General features: G+C 43.4%; 1 protein-coding gene across 2 annotated transcripts in view; it reads right to left on the bottom strand.

Annotated features, from left to right (window-relative positions):
* The window catches only part of PAX3 (paired box 3), an 86,276-nt gene that overhangs the window by 11,606 nt on the left and 50,794 nt on the right, over positions 1-23,876 (bottom strand). For both annotated transcript variants that reach the window (XM_087819371.1, XM_087819372.1), the window contains exons 5-7: positions 15,637-15,842; positions 7,049-7,214; positions 5,983-6,197 (exon numbers count right to left, since the gene is read on the bottom strand). In XM_087819371.1, coding sequence (XP_087675497.1) covers positions 5,983-6,197; positions 7,049-7,214; positions 15,637-15,842 — 587 coding nt within the window. The remainder of the gene's footprint in view (positions 1-5,982; positions 6,198-7,048; positions 7,215-15,636; positions 15,843-23,876) is intronic.

The raw sequence follows: 23,876 nt of genomic DNA, 5'->3' as shown, positions 1-23,876 counted from the left end.
CCAAATGTCCAGGAGCTGGCCCCACCACCAGGGGAAATCTTACTGTTCTGACCATGTTTCAACAGCACAAGAGAAGGTCAAGGAATGACCATGCCACCGTGAAAAGGATTGTTTCGCGATATGAAACCGAAAAGTACCCATCACAACCATTTTTAATGACTACACCCCATCCACATAATAAGCCCTTACCCCTTCCATGGACAAAAAAATCACCGTCTTGCCTGGCAGCTAGGGAATCAGATAACTGCGAACACTGTGGTCGAAAAAATGACAAGCGGAGTCAAAAAGCAGTCTTGAGTTAACACATATTAACACTTAAATGCTTCTCCCTAATAAGTTTCAGGATGAACAAATGTTTGCCCAAAGAAACTGTGCTGAGCAATTGAAATCTAATTTGAAATGGAACCACAACAGTCTAATACATATATGCATGAAATGGAGAAGCCGCCTAACAAGCGTGGCTGACACCAAATATGCAATTTACATACATTACACACTAATAATCTCGATTTTAATATTATTCTTTAAAAGCAACTGGAGGGGGGTGGAGTTAAAGGTTTTCTTTTGTGAAATGCGAATAAGAACAAAGGATGATCCTGGCGTCTTCGGCCATTAACCACGATCTTGTTAATACAAAGATCTCTCGACTCTTTCTCGAGTTCATTTCTGGAACCGTGTCTCATCCCCAAAGCTGTGATGATTCGACCAGACTTAGCAGATGAATGGTCTGCAAACTTGATGAGATCTGCAGACCTACTCTTTGTTCTTGAGTTGCTGAGTGGCGAGCAAACATTCAAGCATTTTCAAGCCTGGTCCACAAATCTTTACGAGATTTTCTTTCTTCCCTCAGCAGATTGCCCATGAAAGAGGACAGGTGTACCGGCTATTTCATTACATCTTGCCCAAGACCTGGAATAACCTGAAAGGAGGCTCCTGAGCACAGCTCTTACCATGGGGATTTATTAATAACAGCTAAACGTTCTCTAAAACGAAACTTTTTTTTTTTTGGTAATTTAAGCCTACTTTCTTATTTTGTCATTTGTTTCCCTCATAAACCAGAAACAAAAATCTGCCCATCTGCTCTAAACATAAAATGTGTTCATAATAATCCAGATTTATACCAAATGTATTTTTAAGTATTGCTGAATTGAGAGAGTACTCAAAATTTATGGCCTCGGAGGCTGCAAGGAGGACTTCCTCTTTTTAAGAAGGGAAATGCTTAAAATGAACGTAAGAAAGGCTCAGAAAGCTTCTTGGATATCAAATGGCTCCGTAAGAAAGAAAAAAAATGTCAATGATATGAGTAAATGAATCAAAACCATATGGGTCAAATTTTCCCTAAAATACACAGTTTGAAAAATTAAGGAGGAAAAGTACTTGGCAAAATGTGTTTTGGGTTTTACCAAACCCAAAACATTTGAAGAATCATTTGCAATGGTTGATGAACCCTAAATGCAGCCAAGTGGCCCGTTTCTGTATACTGCATAACAATCTTTAAAACGCTTCTATGTAACCCACTGATACCGCGTGTCACTCAAGAAATCATTAGAAGCTGTGACCAAAAACTGTGGAGTTTGTAGAAGTCAGGTTGGGGAGGGTGTGAGACGATAAAAGGTTGTTAATGTAATAGGCCTTGCTTTTCGGGTTTGGCTGGGTGTGCTTTGGAGATGGGGGAGCAGGGAGGGTGGTGTTTCTCGCAAAGAAAGTTAATTAGAAGAACATGTTAATTAGGCTCTGGAGTGGAAATACATTGTCTCTTTCCCTGTGCTCTTCCTCTCTTGTCTCACACCAAGAGAGCACAACCTTTCAGAAGGCAGGTACTGCCGGGGGGTCCCTCTCCAGAGCGAGCTGAATGGTTTTCCTCTCACAGGGTGTTGGTCACTCATTACATAAGCCCCAACTCCTCAAAAGGGTTATGAAGTTCAAACAAAATACAATTCAGCGACAGCAGAAAATGCCAAGGCCATCGGCCTACCCTCTCGCTCACCCACCACTGAGACTGTCGCCTCAAGTTCCCCGACAGATGCAGCCTCTGAGGCAGCCAGCGGCAAACACACAGAAGGCTCTCGGCCCACCGACAGGAAAATCAGGCCGAGCACCAGCGCCAGAGCCCACACACAACTTTCCGGGCCGCTGTGTTTCCTCAGCAAGTGAAGTGTGCAAATCTGTTTATAGAAGAATTAGCAACAATGGGAAGAGAGATGCAGCTGGCTCTTCACCCTGGCGGTAACTCCCCGTCATTTCCATGATTGTGTGCACTGGCCTCGGTATTTCCATCAGGGAAGTGGGACTGTTCCCCAGATATAGTAACTGATTCCCTCAGAACAAGATAAACTTGCCAGCAATTCAGTGGCGCACAGACCCTTTCAGAACTTGAGCAGAGATATGAACAAAGTTTCTAAGAATTTTTGTCAAAGTTCTTCGGTTTATAATGTCCTAAGTACATGTCAATCCGTTGCTGCTCCAGCCTCAGCAGCCGGACAGATGTGACTTCCCGAGTCCCTGCTTCACAAACCCGCCCCTCTCTAAGCTGAGACTTTTCCTGAGTGAAGGACTGGGGACATCCAACAAGCACCATTTGGCTAAGGACTCTGATTCCAAGCTTTAAGAGAATCTGCGCTTGAGGGGTAGATAGGTTAGAATCCCCCCCAAAAAAGGCAACTACAGTCCACATATACAGAGAAACAGTGTGCCTGTCATGGTATCTAGTAATTCCTGGACAAGAAACTAGAAAGCCCATTGCACAAAAGTTTCCACACATTCTAACGCATGATTTTCATGTTTGAATGGCAAATAATCTATCAATTTCAATGACCCTAGGAAAAAACGTCAAATAAAATGCACATATATTTTTAACATATCAAATATCCTACAATGAATTGATCAAAATGACTGGAACAACTTTAGCTCTGATTCAATTTACTAGGTGAGGAAAGGTCTATGGTGAAGTGTAAACACAGAGAAAAGACAAGATGCCAAGTCTTATACACCATATCTCGGGTATATTTTTCAGAGTATAAGACCCAAAAGGAACAGCTAGAAGGCAACAAGCAAAAGTATTAACAGTGGTTGCCCAGGGTAATGTTTTTCTACTCTAAAGACACTTTTAAAAAATTTTCCATGTTCTACAATAAACATACAGATTATTAGAAGTTAGCTTAGCAGAAAAAGTGTATAAAGCAAAAAAAAAAAAAAAAAGTAAAGAGTGAATTAGCACAAAGAGTGTAAATTAACCTGAACACCAAAAAGTTTAGAAAACAAGTTTCTACTGAATGATTTTAAAATTCGACTGAAGCCCCCGGCCTCTATTTATCATGAAACCTGTTTCCTCTCCATCCGACTGTGAATGGACTAAAACAGACAAGGTCTAGACCAGAAGCCAAGAGCCCCAGGTCTAGTCCCGATTCTCTCACTGTCAGCCCTGTGGCCTTCGGCAGGCCCGGAGCTCTCTGAGCCGCAGTGGATGTGTCTGCATCTTAGATGTCAGACAGAGGCAGAGGAAGTGGAAGAGTGAAAAGAAAAGAAGAAATGGTAATCATAGGATTAGTTTCACTATAATATTACATGGTCCAAAATATTAATAAGCTCTTCTATAAAATAAGCAATAAGACTAAACGGTCACCGCCCTTTCTCTACTTTAGTTTATAGGTAAACCAGGCTGGTTAATGTGGGCTTTTGTCTCCAAATTTTCTTCATAATATTTTTAATATAACCAGACAATCACAAACAGGATACCCACCCCCCCACCCCCACTTGAATAGAGGTATTCCTGAGAGGTGATAAATGCCAAAAGCTATAGAAACCTGAGTTCTAATGCCCAAGTTTTCTACTCCCTCATTTTGCAAAGATGTTTGTACAGATACTGATTCACTCACACTGTCTTTCATTCTTCAATTTTGTGTGAGGAAATAAGAAACTTCTTATTACTTGTCTCCTTTCTAACTCTTTGGGGATGCTACCAGAACTAAGACAACATGGATTCCTACTGGTGGTTTGAGGCAGAAATGCAAAATATCCTGGCTATTTGCAATGTTTTAAGGAAGGATTAACATAATATGTAAGAGCACAGTAAAGAAATACAGGAAAAGTTGCCTGTGGAATTTTCCATTGCTTGATATTGGAATGATTCCCACCCTACCGCCAACTCTGGAATCACAGCCAGGCTTCTTGGAAATCAAGGATTAACAGTTTCAAGATCAAGTGCTAATAATCCCACTTTTGTCATGCTTATATTATGCAATAAAATACCCTTAACAGAACATACGAGGTGATACACGTATAAAAAGCTAGCCGTTTCACTTATAGAACACAGATTTATGTCGGTCGTTATACTTACCACGGATGAACACTAAGAAACGCCGAGGCAATCCTGGGTCTCACCTTACAGAAGTAGTTAGGCTTGACGTTTACTCATATCAAAACTTTCAACCAAATCATGCTCATAAAAAGCTTTTCCATGGCCCAAAACCACTTATACTAAAAAGTGCAGAGATAACTACTTTTGATGTTACTTCTAAACTGTGGAAGATGCTCATATGCTACAAATCTGGGCGTTTCAAAGATGCATCTATTAATAGAAAGCCAGGATTTTCATGCACAATCACATTTATAAATGCCAGCACTTGGAAATCAAATGTACTCAAGTTCTGTAGGAAGCACATCCATTGTTTTCATGTTGTTATTTTCGGCCGAGGTTTAAAGCCACCTCTTATTTTTTTATTTTTTTTAGCCCAGAATGTGCTATAGGAATCTATGAAACTTAATTACATTTACTGTTACAAAAAAGGATTTATGAACTTTTGCCTTTAGGCAGAAATGTTTATTTCATTGCCTTTACTATTCATTCTTTTCAACTCCGACAGCTTTGAACTTTTTAGCTGCTCAGAGTTATCACTGTTGTGCAGCGCCCGGGAACTCCACTCCCAGGACGCAAACCACAAGTTGAAGAAAACGAAAAGGCGAAGATATATGAGTCGTTATTTTGGCCACCCTTTGTGCCATTAAAATCTCATTTTCTGCCTATTAGAATGCCCTCTTGGTGCTTAGGCAGCGGTGATAGTCACTGATTAGTGTGTAATTGACTATAATTGTCTTTTCACTTTTCATTTGTGTCATTCTGAGCTCCTCTCTGTTTTTCTCACCACCAAGAGGAAAAAGGCGGTTAAGAAAAGATAAAGCTGTTAAAACTCTCACTCTCAGCCCTGAAGAGATTCTCGATTGCAATTATAGATTGCCACCCCTTTGTGACATTTCTCCAAATTTAGCGGGCGGCTAGCCTCGCCACCTGGGCCAGGAGCTCCCTAATAAAATCAAGCGATCTGTATTTAAACAACTGCTAATAATGTCAACCCCAGACAGATGCCACATGTAGGAAATTTAACCAACCCTCTGACATGCAATTATCAAGGCAATTTATTAATAGGATCTCTCAAGAAAAGCTCATAGTCCAATGCAAATTAGAAAAACAATTACGACATTCAAATCTCTCTCTACTCCCAAAGAACAGCAATTCTCCTGATTCCTGCATTTATGACTCATTTACCCCGGAGTTCTTCAGTCATCAGCTGGGTCTCTCCCCACACAACTTGTTTGCTTCCTCTCGACTGTTTTATAAAATCTGGCATTTTATTAGTCGCTGCTGCTCACAACCCTCTCCACGGACCACATACCGTTGTTATTTTTTAATGTGTGTAAGTTTCTTACCCAAAGACCAAAACTAGGAGCAGAGCTGACAAACTACGTCTAAACATAAAAGCTCCAAGATTTCGTTAGGAATCGCTTGCATTTTAAGTCCAAGCTACAACTTTTGATACAGCCCGTAGGAAGGCTGGAGAGAAAGGAAACTAGGAAACTGAAATCATGTGGCTCGTATAAAGAATACATTATGGTTTAAATCTGGCAATTCATTGCCCCGCTGCCTCGGGGAATTGACTGTTCGGTTCTGGCATCCAGCACATCGCTGTCTGGGGACGCGGGACTGACCTGAGGTGAAAGGCCGTTGCCAATGGCGGGGTTCATGGGGTTGGAGGGCCCGGACGGGGGCACGAAGCTGTCCGTATAGCTGGAAAATCCATGCCTGGTGCTGGGGAGACAGTAGGCAGAGCTGCTGTCCGGGTTCGAAGGAAGGGTGCTTTGGTGTACGGTGCTCGGGGGGAGCGGCTGAGGTCTGTGCACGGTGCTGCTGGGGTCCGACACGGCTGCAACGAAGAAGACGGTCAGCCCGCAAGGCCGTCTGCGGGGCGGCCAGAAAGCGCAGCGCGGAAGCTCCGTCGCCAGGCCACCAGGGGCATCTACTGGTCGGACCAGATGTTCATTCCCAGCTGCATCTCTTACCGTGCAAATATCTCCCCACATGTGTGCAAGGACATAGCTGATTTACATGCTTTCATGGCAAACTCACCCAGAACAGGAATTCAGAAATCACATTAACAATGCTAACAAACCTATGCGGGGAGTGAATGTTATTAATCAACGTAAGAATTAACCCATGTAAGAGTTGCAAGAATCGAATTTCTTCAGCAAATATTCTTGCAAAGCACCTACGTGTTGCTGCGACGGTATAGTTTCGAACACCTAGGATGCTATCTTTCATAATCCAAAATAATTTCGTCTTGTTTGTTCCCATCGCCTCTATGTGCTGACAAACAGTGACTTGATCAAAGCCCCCCCCCCCCCCCCCCCCCGTTACTACTGCACTTAGTGCCCATCACAGAACGTCAAGGAATTCCGCACCGGAGTACAAATGCAGATGTAAAATTTTCACCAAAGAAAAGCAAAGGGCACATTTTTTTAGAAAGGTGGTTCGGTTTCATTGTTTAGTTCGGTTTTTCAACTACTGAAATAGGATCAAATGGCAGCACAATTTATCTCGAGAGATTCAGACATGGCCCAGAACAAACTGCGGTTCTGAAACGTGACTGGCACTTTCGGGACAACCTGATGTAATGTCATTAACATGCAGACAGCACGCGTGTCACCCTGGCTGCCTTCGCAGGGAGAGCTACGGGGCCTCGGTCTCCCGCCTTGACCCCCCCCCCCCCCCCCGTACCTTGTGGAATCGCCGTGGGCTGGTACGAGGTCTCCGACAGCTGGTATGTTGGCAGGGTGGGCATGGCGGTGGGGGGGAAGCCCCCCGGAATGAGATGGTTGAAAGCCATCAGTTGATTGGCCCCAGCTTGCTTCCTCCATCTTGCACGGCGGTTGCTAAACCAGACCTATGGATTTAATTTAAAATTTGAGGGCTTCGCGGATGAAATAATAGTACATTCTTAATGAATTTTTCATGCTAAAACAGACTCAAGGCCCCTTACTGACAGGGCAAGGAGAAGTAAGAGCCCTCCGCCCTCTGTGCTGTACTGTCGGGGGAGACAGGGGAGTTAAGTGTCAGGGTCACAGCGGGGCTGCGAGGGCCTTCCCTGGTCTTGCAGGGCCCCCACGAGTCCAGTCAGGACACGGGAGGAATGGCTGAGCAGGAATGGGACCAGCAGGAACCCCTCTGTCACCACCAACACCCCCCCACCTTCATGGATTCCAGGGAGGATCCAAGAGCCTCCAAGCCCCACACAGTGTGTGTCCTAATTCGGACTCGCCTGTTCCACTAGCCCTTCTATCCTACATTCTTATAGTCTGTCTTTGTATTTCTATGGCCATTATGGGCACAGCTCCTGGATAGTCATATAAACTGACCAACAGGAGCCATTTTACCACCTATTTCAAAGTGTGAGACATTGTATTGATCATAGCGGGAATGAATGCCAAAGAGGTAAGTGTTTCAAGAAATGAGAGAATGTTATCTAAGAAGACCCCATAAATAATTAGTTTATTATTTCTTTCAACAACAGTTTTAAGCACCTATAACACTCTGTGCCAGGCACTATGCTAACCAGGTAAACTCAGAAAAACTTGATGTAATAAAATAAAATGCCTTCAAGGAGTTTAAGACCCAAGTACTTTGAGCAGCTAGAGAGAAATGGCAATAACAGAAGCAAGAAATGTAACTGAGTATCTAAAATATTGAGAAATTATAATATAAGGCGATTAATGGGCCCTATGATCTTGCCTGACTCTTACACCTGCAGAGCTCAAATGTAGAACTTTGATTTTTCCTGTGTACATGTGATGTTGCCGCCAAAATGAGAAAGGATTTCTACCAATTAAAGATTTGATAATTCCTATATCAAAAGTTCATAGAAAACTTAATAAGGAGAAAGCATTGTGCCTGAGGTCAGAGAGATAAAGGGGTGAAAGAGATGATAGGAAGAGATAGGATCCCTGCATTCTAGCAGCTTATAGTCTTGTCCTCAAGGAATTCGGAGTCATCAAGGAAACCAAAATAATTGCTCATTAGAGTTAGAAGCTCCATGTTTGGAAATGCAGAGAATCAGGAAAAGTTTTGAGTAGACACAGAACTTTAACTCATTTTGAAGCTTGGGTATGATTTCAACAGGAAGTGACTCCAAATGGACATGATAATACAGGAGACAGCATGTCTAAGAAAAGATAAGACCTGATTTCCTTATGAACAAAGTTAACAATTATACGACTTATTTGTAATTTTTTAAGTTGTAAAATTTTTTAGACTTAAGGGTCAATTTCTCCTTTCTGGAGCAAGAAAGCCCAATTTAACAAATATTTTGCCAAGTCATCTGCTTAAACTTTTGCTTACCACCCAAGCTCTGAAAAAGAGTTTGGTCTTCTCCGGGCATGATGCAAGATACCGTTAAGGAGAGCTGTCTGAACATCTTCAAAATACTAACTCTTAATACTCCTTGAGTTTCCAACCAAAAAAGAAGCTAAGTCAATATTTTCCCATGTTGATACAAAATTGAATTAGACCTGGGGTAAAAGAACCATGAGCAGCACTCAATTTGAGATCTGTGTCGATTGTGTTTTCTCACTGCCAGTCTGTTGCTGTGACTCCCAGAGGCACTGGGGTAAGAAAACTGTTTTCAGAGAAGGGTTTGGAACAAGCTGTGTTAGCCTGAGGAGGCTGGGGTAAGAAATGAGGGGCATATTCACACCTGAGTGCGCTGTACTGTACCACACACCATGGTCTTATTTTGTATTGTAAAACTTTGAGATTAATAAGGCCACCTGGCTCAGGTGAAGAGGTCCCCCACATCTATCTAGACCAACCTAAATATGTTGGATCTTTAGCTTTATGTCCTAGGCTGGGAAAAAGGTTGAATTTCTGAAAGTTCTGATGTGACTTCATTCATTCAGACATACTATTCTCAATTGACCTGGTGAGATATTTTATGAAGAACTCAGAAGCCTGCACTTCCATTGTTATCAGAGCCTGTTACCAATCTCTCTACGCCAGCTCCCTGCTGTAACCTCTGCATAAGTAAACCCAGTCTGATTTACCCAGTGGATGGTTATACCTGATCACTCTATCAATTTACCCTACTTTTAAAAGTTTATCCTAACTCCTCCATAACCCAATTTCTTAATCAAAAATGTCTCTCCTCAAATAATAAATTAGAAGAAACATCATGATTTTTAAAATACCTTCAAATACCTTCAAATGATTGAATCCAAAAGACTAGCGGTATAAGGTTTCTGGGAGTTTGTTTTCATTTTTCCAAAATGATACAAAAAATATCGAAGACATTGAGTAAACCCACCAGGAGCTGGATTTAAAAGTTCTTATATTTGCAGTACAATGAAAGATGAAGAGAAATTGTGGGGAAACAAATCTTTACTGAAAATGAACCTTCAACAGGAGGTTCAAGAATTTGATAAAGGGAAGAATTTAAATTTGGGCTAAATAAACCCAGAGGGCTGTTCCTGAGAGAAGCAGGGCTTACTGAGGGCTGGCCTGTCTATCTCTGGCCATTTAACCAAATGTGTCAGCATTTTGCCATTGCTAGCCTTCTGCCTCTCCTGGAACCAGCTGTCCGCCGAAAGCAGCATCAAAGGAAAAACAGACTGGAGCTGTGAATTGGGAGGTGCTTTTTGCCTTCTTTATACTTTGAAACTCATAAAAGACGTATCTTCTATTTTTAACAGAAAAAAAAACAAACACGTTGCCGTTGAAATAACCCTCATTTTAAATAGCCAAACCAGCCAAGCACAATTATCCTGGGGGACTGTTACCACCCATCTTTAACTGAAAGACATCTCCCTGAAGTTTTTACCTCGTTGGATACCCTGCAGCCTGGTTCATTTTCATCTGCCCCCTGGATCTCTCCCTACTTGTCTTTCTACTGAGCCCTTCCACAGAGCTATATTCATGCCATTTGGAAATCATCTTTATATCCATTTCTGAAGTAATACAAGGTCCAATGATTCTTTAAAGCAAAATTTTAAATTAACTGAAAGGTTCCCATAACATCATGGTACCTGCGGGGGGGGGGGGGGGGGGGGGTTGGGAGATAATCAGTTACAAAAGAAGAAAAAGATTTTCATAAATTTGTCTCTTCATGAGTAATATAAGTAACCAATTTGTTCAGGCCCTCAATATAAGTTGGGGAAAACTTAGTACTTTAAAATATATAGTAATACTTTTGATTCATGTGGGTGCAATGCACACCAGGAAAAAGTTGACTTGCAGCTCCCCCACTTACCATGGGACTCTTTTCTAATCTGCTAAATGGGAGAAATTAAAAAAACTACTTTACAAGACTATTGTGACAATTAGGTGAGACGGTGCAATCAAAGACCTTAAAAGAATATCTAAGAGATATTGTGTTCAATAAATGTTAGTCATTAAGTAAAAATTTTCATTGCCCCCTCTAAGAAACCCAAGAATTAAAGCCTTGCTTCGCTGCCTTAACTCCATGGTCTATAGCCAAGGTCTTTTCTGCCTATGAGCAAACAGAAAAGTGCCCAAATAACACCTCCAATCATTGAAAGCCAGTTTGGCTTGAATGGAGACGTAGGTCAAATTTGCTTCCAAGTTTCATGGATTAGTGCTAATTGTCCTGTGGTGTAAGCCTAATTTTGCCCATCCATAAATTACTGGTTCACATTTTTGGTGTGGACCTCAAAGGCAATCTAACTTACATTATTCCAGATGGGTTATTTCACATGCAATTTGGAAACATGGAGAAATAAAATAATGTAACACATAATCCTTAGAAAGAGAATTTCATAACAAGATTATGAGATGCTTGATTAAACACTAGATTCGGTGATGTCTAATGCTACAATGCCAAATACAGGACTTTCCAAGTAGGTGAATTCAGAACAAAGTGCTCATTCCCCTGGACCTTCTCATTCACTCCACCCCCACCCCCCCACCCCCGTTTCCAGGCCACACGGTCCAGGCCCTGTGATTTCGGCCACCCAGCACTGGCCACTGTGCAGCCAGTAGGCCGGGGAGAGGATGAGCACCGTGCTCCATGAGTGTCACAGGAGCCCAGACACACACGAAAGCAGCTCAATGCGGCTTTACATGTTCCAAAAGCGAGCTCCTGCAGCCAACTGCAGGATGACCATATTTTTGCTTCATGATGGAGTTTAGAGTCAACTATTCCATATCTATCTTAACTTCTGAACTCTAAGGATCTATTAGGTGGCTTTAAATCACCATTGGGCTTCCCTGAGAATCCCAAATTACTGATGCTCGCAGGGTCCTCAGAGATCATGCATCCTAATAGTTTTTAATTGGAGGATGGAATTTCGGGAGGTGGTATTTGAGAATATGAGAAAAGCCAGAGACCCTCTCCCTAGTTAATGCTAGAGAGAGGGAGAGAGAAGCAAAGACACAAAATTTTGTATACAAATCTCAAGTCTCCCAAAGTCATCCATGATTTTCCTGGTTGTCCACAGACCCAGTTTGAGATCATCTCATCTAACCTACCTCAAATTTCAAAATTAAAGAAAAAAAACAAAAAACCAAGGTGTGCCCAGATTATAGCAGAATTAAGTGACTTGCTCAACAAAACGCTTTGACACGCTGAGACCAAAACCCACATCTTCAGACTCCTCGTTAAATGCTATCTCTAAAAGCAGCTTCCTTTCCTGTCTTCTGTTATCTTGGTGGTAAAGAAAATGGTTCTTGCCTGCTTCATGGAGTTATTAGGTGAAATATACACTAAAAATTCCGCATATCATAAATATGTGCATGTCCTACTTCCCCACAAAACTTTAATGCTTTCTATTATTTCCAAAATAACAGCTACCCAGGAAATAAATGAGGCAAATTAGTCTTCGGTGGACAATTCTTAGATTGGGTACTCAGATTTGGCTCTGATAAACACAATGTAGCTACTGTCCAAACAAATCAAATTTTAATAAAATACTGACAAAAGCTTACGTTATTATAGCTTTAGTCTCATCTCTATTCAGAAGACTTCAGAAATATTTTTCCTCAAGGGAAAAAAAATGGAATGGAAAGTGTTCATGTTTTCTTTTTTTTTTTCGGTTTGGTGTTCGGTTTTCCCAGGTGCCCCAAATTAAACTAACTCACACTTTCTGGCTATCACTCAAACTGAGTTGACTTTGCTACTGCTTTCCCAGATCCTTCTAAAAACTACAGGATTTTGTTCTGGCATTTTAATCAGTGATTAACTACTCCCTTCTTTTTCCTGCTGGGTTAAGTAAGATCCATATGCCGGGTGTTGTAGGGAATTTGTTAGGCCGTAGATCATAGCCGTGGTGCAGGACGTGGTGTGTCTCAAGGGAACTAATGAAGCCATAAGGAATGTAAAGAGTCACCGGGTTAAAGCCACATTAGGACAGCTGTTAAGTTAATGAGGGCCCTGCTCTGGAGAGGAGGTCACTGTATAGAAAAATATGAACCACTCTTTATTGGTTTGATCCCATGTCCTCTGGAAGTTAATGGGCCTTTCTCAGTCTCCGCTGACATTCACTGAGCCCGACGCAAATGCCAGGCACTGTATAAGCACATGGGCCTGAGACTGATTCTGGCCCCCGTCCTTGTCTTTGGCAAAGGCAAGAATGAAAAAGAGCGACACTGAACACGCCTTTCAGTTTCCCATCACTCCCTTTGTTCGGTTTCTTTAAAAATCAATGTTTACTGTTTGATCTGTGTTCAGAGCTGATATTCGACCTATCTGAAAGACAGTGCCAGCGTGGGGGCTGGGCCAGCCATGGTGTGTAGGACCAAATCCTGGAATACGTGGGCACTCTATTAATAAAGGTTTGCAGAATGAAAAGCTTCACATTCAAACCAGGTAATCACAGAACTATAACAGAAGCAAAACAGGTTTGATATATATAAAATTATAGCATTATTATATTTAATATTACAACATGTATACCATATATGATTACATAATACTATAATATTTTTGTGTACGTATTATTGTGATGCATGGTTAGAGATGATCATTTCTGGGAAGGAACTCTCTGTCCCAATGTAGCAGGCAGAGGGACCAAATAGTACCAACTGGAACCTGCACTACCTGGTGCGTCTATGACTCTTACCTTCCTGCACGTCCCTACCCACCCCACCCCCGCGATCACAATCGGGTGCCTCCATTCCAGCTCTGAATGCTTTTCACCACCATCCCTTCCTTTCCCTTCACACGGCCACTGGCGGGTTTCACAGCCACGGCCTCCCCTGCCTAACCCACAAGTGTGGGTGTCCCAGCCTGAAAGCCACGTCTTCCCCAGGGTGTCCTCAGAACAGACTTCCAGCCACATTCCTTCCTACCTCCGACGGCTCCTGACCCTCCAACCGAACTGCACCCTTCTCTTCCCTCAGCGTGAAGGAAAACGGAAGGCCACCTGACCCCTAACGCACGTGCTTCCGACTCTGCGCTTCTGCTCCTCCGTTCCCTCTCATCGCCCCACTCTCCCCACCTGCCCTGTCCACTGAGTAACTATTTTGCCTCAAAAGTCCACCTTAAATCTTCCTTCTCCAAGAGCCCCTCTTGTTCACTCCAGCTAGATCTCCTTTCTTCTCAACTCCTGCTGCCTTCTGGCTCTTTCTTACAGTACTTACTGCATCTGCTTTGTCTTTACAATTACTTGTATGTTTACTTTATTACCCACAGTAGATCAGGGCTCCTTAAAAGACTTGTCTTAATTCCCTCAGCATTCCCTGGCTTTCTTAGCACTATGATGACCATATGAAAAGTCACACTGGATGTGACAACCCCTCCGACTAGGCTCGGCAGCCTGGAGGAGGTTACTGCTGTCAAATTCTGCAACAGCAGAGGGAATCAGCTGCAGATGAGAAAGCGGCGATCACTCTCGAGACCAAATCCGCTGGCTAGTCCACTGCTGGGTTCCCAGCCTCGCTCTGACTGTGAAAGTGAAGTATCTGGGCATCACACATTTCCAAATACGGTAACTTAACTCCTGGGACAGGAAGGAGCTCCAGGATACACTGAGACATCTGCAATCCTTCAGACGGTGCTTTACTACCTCGTTCATGATGAAAACGTTACTGTGTCACTCACTAGAAGCATATTGCACCAAAGAAGCCTTTTCCGGAGGGTTCAGGGTACAGCTGACTCCTGAACCACGCAGGTTTGAACTGCATGGATCCACGCACACACAGATTTTTTACAGTCAATGCCTGTCGTGTTTTCGATCCGCAGCTGGGAGTCCTGAGCATCCTGAGATTTTGGTACCTGTGGAGTGTTTTGCAACCAACGCTCCACAGATACCGGGGTACAACTAAGTTTCTCAGGAGGCAAGGGTTATACACAGATTTTCAACTATTCATGGGTCAGCGCCACTAACTCCATGTGGTTCAAGGGTCAACTGTCCATCTGGGAGTTCAAAAGATAATTCAAACTGTTCTTAGAATAATATCATTACTTGAAATGCTCCCAGACAATAAAACCCTTAAAGGAAGGGACTTTACCTTATACACCTCTGCACGCCTTCATCACTGAAAGGCCATGGAGAGGAAGCGTATGGAATCTAATTACCTCTCTCAGTTACGAGCGATACAACTTTGGGTAGTTACTTACACAGTCTTACAAATAAATTAGGGATAATAGTAACAACCTAGGGTTTTCTTGATGAGTAAATGGGTTAGTTCCTGTAAAGCACTTAGAATATAGTACCTGGCACAGAAAAGCCACTCAGCACCGGTCTGCCACCCCCACAGCCCACTTAATGACTGGCACATAATTAGGGTTCCTGAAATGACGAGTGAAAGCACAAAGAGACACACCTCTGTGTGTTCTGATTCTCCTAGCGTATTCTCCTAGCAATAATCGCCAAATTCTAAAATGAAAACGCACATTTTTATAAATACTAAAACATGCTAAGAATTCCAAAGACGCAAATTCAATAGGTCATGCTTTTCACTATACATACCAAAAAAAAAAAAATTACTCGTCTCAAACAACGCGACAAAAAAGCAGTCCAACATATTCATCACAGCCATCACGAATTTCATTGGACTTACCTACCTGTGAAGAAAAATAACTTTTCTAAAATATTGCTCCACAGACGTGCTTAAAACAAAAGACATGGGGGAGGGAGAGAGGAATCAGGCAAATGCAGATAAAAGAAAAAAGAACCCTGCCATCCTAACAGGGCCAACCCTAAGGCAGGGCGCTGGGGGGACGCGGGGACCCCGGAGGCTGCGGCCCCCAGGGCGCCGTTGCTGCGGGGCCTGCTCTGCGCCCACCGCCCGCTGTGCGGGAGGATGAGGGAGGCGGCCCCGCCCGGTCCCGCGGCGGAGGCGGGCGCAGCGCCGCGTACCTGGACTCGGGCCTCGGTGAGCTTCGCGCGCTGCGCCAGCTCCTCGCGCGTGTAAATGTCCGGGTAGTGGGTCCTCTCGAAGGCGCGCTCCAGCTCCTCCAGCTGCTCCGCGGTGAAGGTGGTGCGGCTGCGGCGCTGCTTCCTCTTCAGGGGCAAGTCGGGCTCGGAGTCGATGTCGGAGCCCTCGTCCGACTGGGGCGCGGAGGCTGGGCGCAGGGGAGAGAGAGAGAAGCTGAACGCGAGTCGTAAAGCGAGCGCGAGCGAGCCAGCATGCGCGGGCCCTGGCTACGGTGCACCGCACGACCCGGGCCCCTCCTGCCGCTGCGTTAAGTGGTGATGAATCCCCCCCCTTTCTCGGGGACCCCCAGGCAGGAATAATGGCAATCGGCCGCGCGCTCCGGGTCCACTGTGAGCTCTCAGGACGCAGGGCCTGGACTCACTCCACTTGATGACCCCCACCCTCTGCATTGAAGGGGTAACTCAACGCACGGCTGATGAATGAATCACATTTAATTTGGCGCCCGATAAACTCTCACCAACTTTTACACCAGGAAATCTGTTTTAAAAAGTGACTTTTTAAATAAATAATCAAACATCGACTTAGTACCTAAAAAGGCAATGAGAATAAACGATCGCAGGATTCCTGTAAGTTTATAGACTCTACCTCTCCTCTAAGAAAAATCATGTATAAATATCTTGTTACCAAATATTGGGGAAAGCTCTGGGGAGAATTTAGAAACTGTGATGGAGATCGGAAGAGTAAATTCAGGGGGAAGCGGGCACTGTCTAGTGAACTGTCCCTAAATTGAAGTTCAGAGTCGGGGTCTCTGCTGATCCAGCGGCTGCCCAGGACTATGCCTCATTTGAGGAACTCGGTGCAAAATGAAAACGCGGAAACCAGTGTTCAAAAATGTCAAGAGAGCAACAAGGGAGCGTAAAGCCAGGCACAGGGCCCTTCTGCGGGGGGCCGGGGCAACTGCACAAGTCGGTCCCTGAAGCCAGCCCTGCCGTGGATCCCTCCCTACCAAAGTCTGATTTTGCCTGGGAACGAAACCTCCCAACTTTGTGTGCAGGTAGCTAGGAAAGAGGAGGCGCTGAGAAATTAGATAGGAATTAGAGTTAATGATACAATGTGGTGTCTGTGAGTTGTGACCGTCACAGAGCACCTGTTGGCCTAGAGGGTTCTGAGGTTTGAGGGTGCACCGGGCCCAGGGCTCTGGGCGGGACAGCAGCCTTTCAGAGGGCCATCAGAAGGCTCAGGCCACACACTCTATGATACAGGAACCCAAGCAGCCTTGCTCCGAGTACATCCAAACATGCTCTGAAAACTCCCCGAATAACTGGGGGCTCCACTGGAGAAGGGGCTGAACTGTTCTCTCAGCAAATGAGGAGAGAAAGGGAGAAAATTGTAGATGATTAATGTCAATGTCAAGGATGCATCTGCACCCTCAGACTGGCAGCACCTGGGAAAATGCAGGTGGCACTAGCGGCAGTGTGAAAACACGTCTCCTGTGCCACTCTCTTCTGTCTCCAGCTCACACCTAGCTCTGGCCGCAGCAATCTACACCTTCACTCTACTTCAGTGTAAATTACACCCTGCTCAAAAAGATAACCCATAAATACAAGTTTACATTTTCAAATATTTTAATACGTCTGCATTTTACTCATATTGAAGCACTGAAATTAAGAGAGTGGATTAACATATATGACAAATTTTACAAAGTAAATACTTGAGCATAAAAGCAAAAGAGAAATATAATACACAAGCCACCTACTGTGCGTTAGACATTGTGCTTGGTTTTTCAATTATGTTATTTAATCTAAGTTAAAATGCTCTAACAGTATAAATTCATTATTTTAGGACATTTTAGCATTAATTTTTGGATGTTTTAGTATTAACTTTAAAAAAGAAAATAGATTTTTTTTTCTTAAGTATGGGGGTAGTTTAAAGGAGTTTTAATGTGCAAAGAAATATGCCGTGCATTGCATTATAGGCTTCCAAAGCTCCCAATACGACCTGCATGTGTATATTTTTGATAAGTGCGAGCCAAGTTACAAGAGCGATCATTTGTGCCTAGTTGCAGAGCAGTGGTTCTCGAGCTTTCCGAGCATCCCAGTCATCTGCAAACCTGGTTAACTCACAGCTTGCTGTCCCTCCTCCAGTTTCTGATCTGTAGGTCTGAAGTGGGCTCTAAGAATCTGCATTTCTAACACATTCCTGGGGGATTGATGCTGATTTTACTGATCCTGGATGACATTCTGAGAACCACCTCTATAGAATATTCTAGATTAATTATTCTCTTCCCTCTCAAAATTCCCAAATACAAAACATTTCCTGCCACCATTTATCAAAAAAAAAATTGCTTCCACATACATACTTCTTAATTATAAATAATAAGCGCCCCAAGAAACAAACTACTTATCTCCCTCAGAGGATAATGCATTTCTATAAAATGTTTTTCCTGTTATGCTTTTGGTCTAGGATGACCTGACTTTTCTTTCCCATGTGAAATCAGGTGATAACTCAAAAGCATTTAGCAACGGACCAAAAGCTTCCTCTGCCCGTGAGAACCTTAAATCTTTGCTTGTACTTTCTCTTACTATGACCCCATTAGGATAATAGTATGTGGAAATTTTCATGTTTCCTTTGGGAGTCTCCAAGGTTATTAAATGCTCCCAAGTAAATATGATGTGCCATGCACTGTCAGGTCAATTAATCAAAATCGTCTCTGGTTCCCGAAGAAAAGGGGCTGCTTAGTACCAGCAAGAGCTAATTCTGAGGGTCAAGGTCACCATTTCACCTTCACAATCAACATCTCCCAGAATATAAACTCTGGGAGCTCAAGGCTCTGCTCTGCCTTGTTCACTGCAGGAAGCCTGGGGACACAGTAGGTGCTCAATAAAAACAAGTTGAATAAATTAATGCACCAGGTAAAATTTAAGTTTTGACCTAACACTGATTTCTCTGACACTCTTATATTCTTATATTCTTATATGAGTCTCCCAGCATCATTTTACATGAGCTTTGGGGGTCTGTGAATCCACTAAAATTATTCAGAAATTCTCAGAAGTATTTGCATAGCTACATTTTTCTGGGGAATAATTATCTTTTAAAAAAAAAGGATTGTGATTTTTAAAAGATGAAGAGTCACCAACAGCTTGTGATTTAAAAGATTCAAACTATCTAAGAGTTCAATAGGACAGCCTTCACCACCCAAAATAAAAGAACTAATCACTTCTTTTATCTCTAGGCTGTTTACTCAAAAGCAATCCTCAGGCTGCATCTCATTAGGAAAGCCTCCACAGAGCATCATTTAGAAAGACACAGAGGAAAACATTTTCCCCAATTTTTTCTGGGGGAAATGATCTGAACCAACTGATCGTTTTTGGCAATAAGAAGCCACAATTTTGCAAGTTAATTCTAACTTTTCCCCATCTGCAAACCCCAAAAGGATGTGGACTTTAAAATGTTAAGTCAGCAACCCCAGATTAATCTGCCAGCTAAGAAATACTAGCTATTTCTAAAGATGGAAATACTGGTATTTCTTACATCACTCAATAAAAATAAAATTCCTTATTTACACAGAACAAGACCCACAGTTCCCTGAATTTGAATCATTTAGTTTTTACCAAGAACAAATCTAAAACCTAAATCCCACTTAATAGCACAGAAGAAACCATTTTTTTGGAAATGCATCTATTTTACATATTCAACTTTACTCAAGATATTAGAACAAATTAGATACTAGATACCAAGTAACCTATCTTGCTAAATATTAACCAAAGAGAGCTCGACGGAAATAAATGATATATTTTCTTCTGTACAGAATACCTAATGCTATGACTTGGAAACTGCAAACAGTGTTATCAAGACAGATATCTAATGAGTAATAAATTGATAGGATCTGGCAGTGAGGTCAAATATAATCTCTTCTGTAATATAATCTCTTCGGACTATTTCTACTGTCCACCCTTAATATTACGGGGAGATTTTTCAGTACATTCACATTGCTAAGTCCTATTCCATACATGCCTTCACAAAGCTTACTGTATTATTCATTAGAGATACTAGCCCCCCAATTCCAAAGTCCAGAATAGGTCTCATTAGAAAATCCATATCAGTATATAATCCATGGCCTTTTAAGTGGCAGTTTTATTGCTTTAAACTGTGTACTCCAATCCATATTGTTATCAGACTTTGAAAGTTTTGACTCTGTAACCAAACTCCCCTCACAGTCCATTCTGTGGCTTACACATTCATTGAACCGCGTCGCCAGTGAGCCAGACGCATCCCTTACCAAGATGACGAGGGTTTCTCTCTCTTCCCCGGGTAACTAAACAAACACCTGCCAAGGAAACACCCACTGAACCGACAAAGGAAACTGAGACACAAAGACGTTATTCAGGTCACACCGGAAGAAGAGCTAAGACGTGACCCAGGTCTGCGGGACCTCAGGGAACATACTGTCCTTCTTCCAACCTGGTGTGTCCTAAATAGGTGTCGATTGCTGATTTCCATCCCCCCCCACCTCCCCTCTCTGTTTCACACACACACACACACACACACACACACACACACACAGTCCTTTTGAAGAGAAATACCAGAAACAAACCAAAACAGGAATTCCAATGTAAATCATTTAGCTGATTGCCCCTATTGCTCTCATTTGTCCCACATTTTCAAAAACTTCCTAGAATCAAATAAAATTTACAGAAATACAACAGTTTGATCAGTATTATATACCAAATCAAGGAATTTTTCTAACTGAATTCAATTCAACACACATACGGAACTCTATATATCCAAGATGCACTTCTTAAACAACAACAAAGTCCTAAGAGATCAATTCCTTTGCCAAGATAATGAATGAATTTGAGAAATCAATTAGTCTGACCGTTAACAGTCTCCAGTAAGAGTGATCACAGACCTTGGTCCCGAGACCCAGGGTCAATCTAGAACCTCCAATGGTTCACAAACAGTTGAAGTGATCACTCATTTTATACTTCATTAAAGTCTTCTCTCTTTTTTTGGTATTAAAGATATCTTAGTAAAAGGATATCAAGAGTTGTAAAGAACCTCAAATGTTTTTAGGTAATATAACAGTTTTATAGCAGCTTTAGGTTAAAAAAATGAGCAGAAAGTACAGCTTGCACTTTCCTCTTCTCCCCTCCCCCATTCTTTCCTTCGGTGTCAACACCTTGCCTCATACATTATCATCAACTAAAGTCCATAGTTTCCACCAGGAGTCCCTCTTTTTGTCGGACGGTTTTATGGGTTTTACTAATTTATAATACTATTTACAGTGGGATACGAAGCAGTTTCACTGCCCTGGAAACACCGAGGCTCCACCTGTTCACCCCTCTCTCCCTTGCCGCCCTGGTGTACCTTTAAAACTTTGTGGTATACAGTCAATAGTTATTTAGGGTATCTACATCCATCTTTCAAATTGGTTTTAGGCGAAAGTACAGGAATAAATCACTTGAAATCTGTTGAATATTCACAAGTTATTGGGCAGAAACCCCTGCGTGATGACAGGGAAATGGCAACTCCCACCAGGCGCCTGAGCGTCCCCAGTCTGTGCTCTGTCAGCAAGACCATCCCCTCTTCCAGCCCACGCGGATTTTAGAGCTTAGGAGCCACAGCTTTCGTTATCCCAGCGACTCCACGTTAACTCCCAAGGATAACCTTGGGAAAATGAACATTATCAGTTTAAAAAAGGGAGTGGGGGGACCAAGCATGGGCCATAACCATGCCCCCACAGAATTACAAATTCTTCCTTTGGAAACAAATCAAACTGGGAGGAGAAGGCGGGAGGCAGGAGTATTACCACCAGCGGACCCACCATGAAGTTTAATTAAAGAAGGAATTATAGAATTAGAGAGTATGTCTATGTCCCTTAACCCTCTGTGACCTCTTCTGTAGCCTCAGGAAATGCTCATCCTCGTTAACGCTATTATACATGAGATCTTACCTCAATTTTGTAGGGATTTAGTCACGTGGAATTCTGTAATTATTGGTTTCCAGACCAATATAATTCGGAGATGAGAGACAGGCCGAAAATGGAGAAAACAGAATATTTCACAAGCATGGATCTGGCACACTGTCTTTCTTCCCAGCAAGGCCTTTCATTTGAATAATTAAAGAATCAAAACATGACAACCATTTAAACTCTGTGCTTGCCCCAGATATAATACAATGCGATTTACAGACACAGAGGAGGTGGGGGGAGGGTTCTCTCTCTGCGGGGCGTCGAGGCTGAACTTCCTTAGTCATCGGTCATTTACTCTAAGACAGCCTCAGACCGAATCAGATGGTCTTTTCATCTGTACTCATCTTTCCGAGCTAGACCCGTCAGCAATTATCCTCAGAGCTGCGTTCCACTGATTTAAAAAATAATAATAATAAACTATAAAAATAAAAATCGTTCCTGGGGGGGGTTCACCCCGTGTCTGAGTTTAAGGGTACTTTCACAGGTATATTCCACGAGGTCTTTAACAGGTCAACTCGAAGTCTGAGGCACCTACTTGGCTAATTGCAGAATGGCTCCTGTGTTTGCAAGTTTCACAATTCAACACGAAGGGGACAATGGGACAACTCACTGTTTTCTGATCTGAAGTGGCCCTTTTACACTGAGAGAGATGTGAATGACCTCTCTCGTGTTTACTCGGGTGAAAGCCAGGAGGAGTGGAGCAAGACTGATACTCCCTCACAGGCCCAGAGTAAATGACAAATGACATTTTCCCTTTGTGATCTTTGGGATTTTTGTTGACTTATTTGGAGGCTTTTGTTGGATCCCAAGAAATGGCCTGTGGCTGAAGCCTATTCTCCCGATTTCCACGCTCCATCTGTGGAATCCATCAACGGGGCATTTACCCTCATTCAGAGCTCTGACACCTGCCTGGCAGGGAGCAGCAGACACAAAGAAAGCCGGACTGGATGAGAAAAGGGAGGTTGTTTTTTGTGGTGTTTTTTTTTTCCAGAGGAGGGAGGGGGGTTGAAATGGATGCACAGTAGGGGTTAATCCAATCCAGTTGAGAGACTTCGGCACCTGGAGGCTTCCCTTCCACATTAATTCACAAGCTAAGAAGTGGTCGGTGACATTGTTTTTCTGTGGTTTGAAATTGTATATATGTCCAGAAAAGAAAAGAGACACACGCTAAAAGGAACAAGCCCAAGAGTTACAACAAAATCCTAAGGTAGATGTAGAGAGTCTGTGCAGCTAACAATCTATCGAGTAATAAACTGAACGTCCCGGAATTCCTAAGCCAGAACTCGGATTTGAGTAATTGTTATTTTGTTAGTTGATAAATTAGAAAAGATGAATCATCACCGCCTCAGCCGTCTTGGAGGGGGTGTCACGTTTTGTTTTTAAAGCTTCTACACAACAACCTTTAACAAATGCAAAAGACAAAAACAAAAGTGGGGCACTGTATGGCCAGGAAAGTCTGGGCTTTTTCTCCCAGCAAGGTGCTTTTAAGAAACCAAATCGAATGAAGACCCTCCAGCCATTTACCCGCTCGGGCCCAGCCCAGCAGTCCCCATTCGGAGGGGGGGGGGCTGGAGAAATCTACCGCTGTCCCCTCCCCTCTGACCCAAGTCCTTCCCTCGGAAGCCGCCTTCTCCCAGCACGGGGTCATTAGAAGGAAAATAAGCTCCTGCCAGGTTGGTGCTAATCAAAATAGCACAAATAAACCCTGACACTCAACAACTCCCCGAGTGCCTGCTGCCCTGGGAGGTGAGTACAGATTGGTTATGAAGACGGTCGGCCGCAGGGCCAGCCACGAGGCCGCCGGGTGCCCCGTGGCCCGGGAGTTATTTTACATGCCCGACGTGGCCGTGGCCGGTTGCTGTTTATTTAAGATAGGGGCTGACAAGGAGGCTGGCAGAACCCCCGGCTGCCCCAGACACCCCGTGGTGCCCTCAGGTTCCAATAACCGGATTTCAGGTGCGAGCTGGATTTCCACCCACCTTATATTGCAGGCTTTCTCCGGAGGGGGCTCTCGCCCACCTGACTGTCACTTCGAAGGCCTCCTTTGTGACAACAAAGCTTAAAAACAAACACAACTCGCTTATTTCTCCTCGGTGCAGGGCCGCCCCGCCAGGGCTTACTTCCAGCAGCGGTCCTCCCTGGGCTGAGTAAAAACATTCAGCGCCTGTGGCTTTCCCCTACCCCAGCGACGCTTGGCTTAGGGAAGCGGCCGAACCCCAAGCAAACCTGCTTCTGCACCTCCTTCCGAAG

Source organism: Miniopterus natalensis, chromosome 8, assembly GCF_054644295.1.
Source record: "Miniopterus natalensis isolate mMinNat1 chromosome 8, mMinNat1.hap1, whole genome shotgun sequence".
NCBI classification, from domain to species: domain Eukaryota; kingdom Metazoa; phylum Chordata; class Mammalia; order Chiroptera; family Miniopteridae; genus Miniopterus; species Miniopterus natalensis.
The sequence above is the reverse complement of the archived record's forward strand: the minus strand, read 5'-3'. Positions and strand labels throughout refer to the sequence as shown.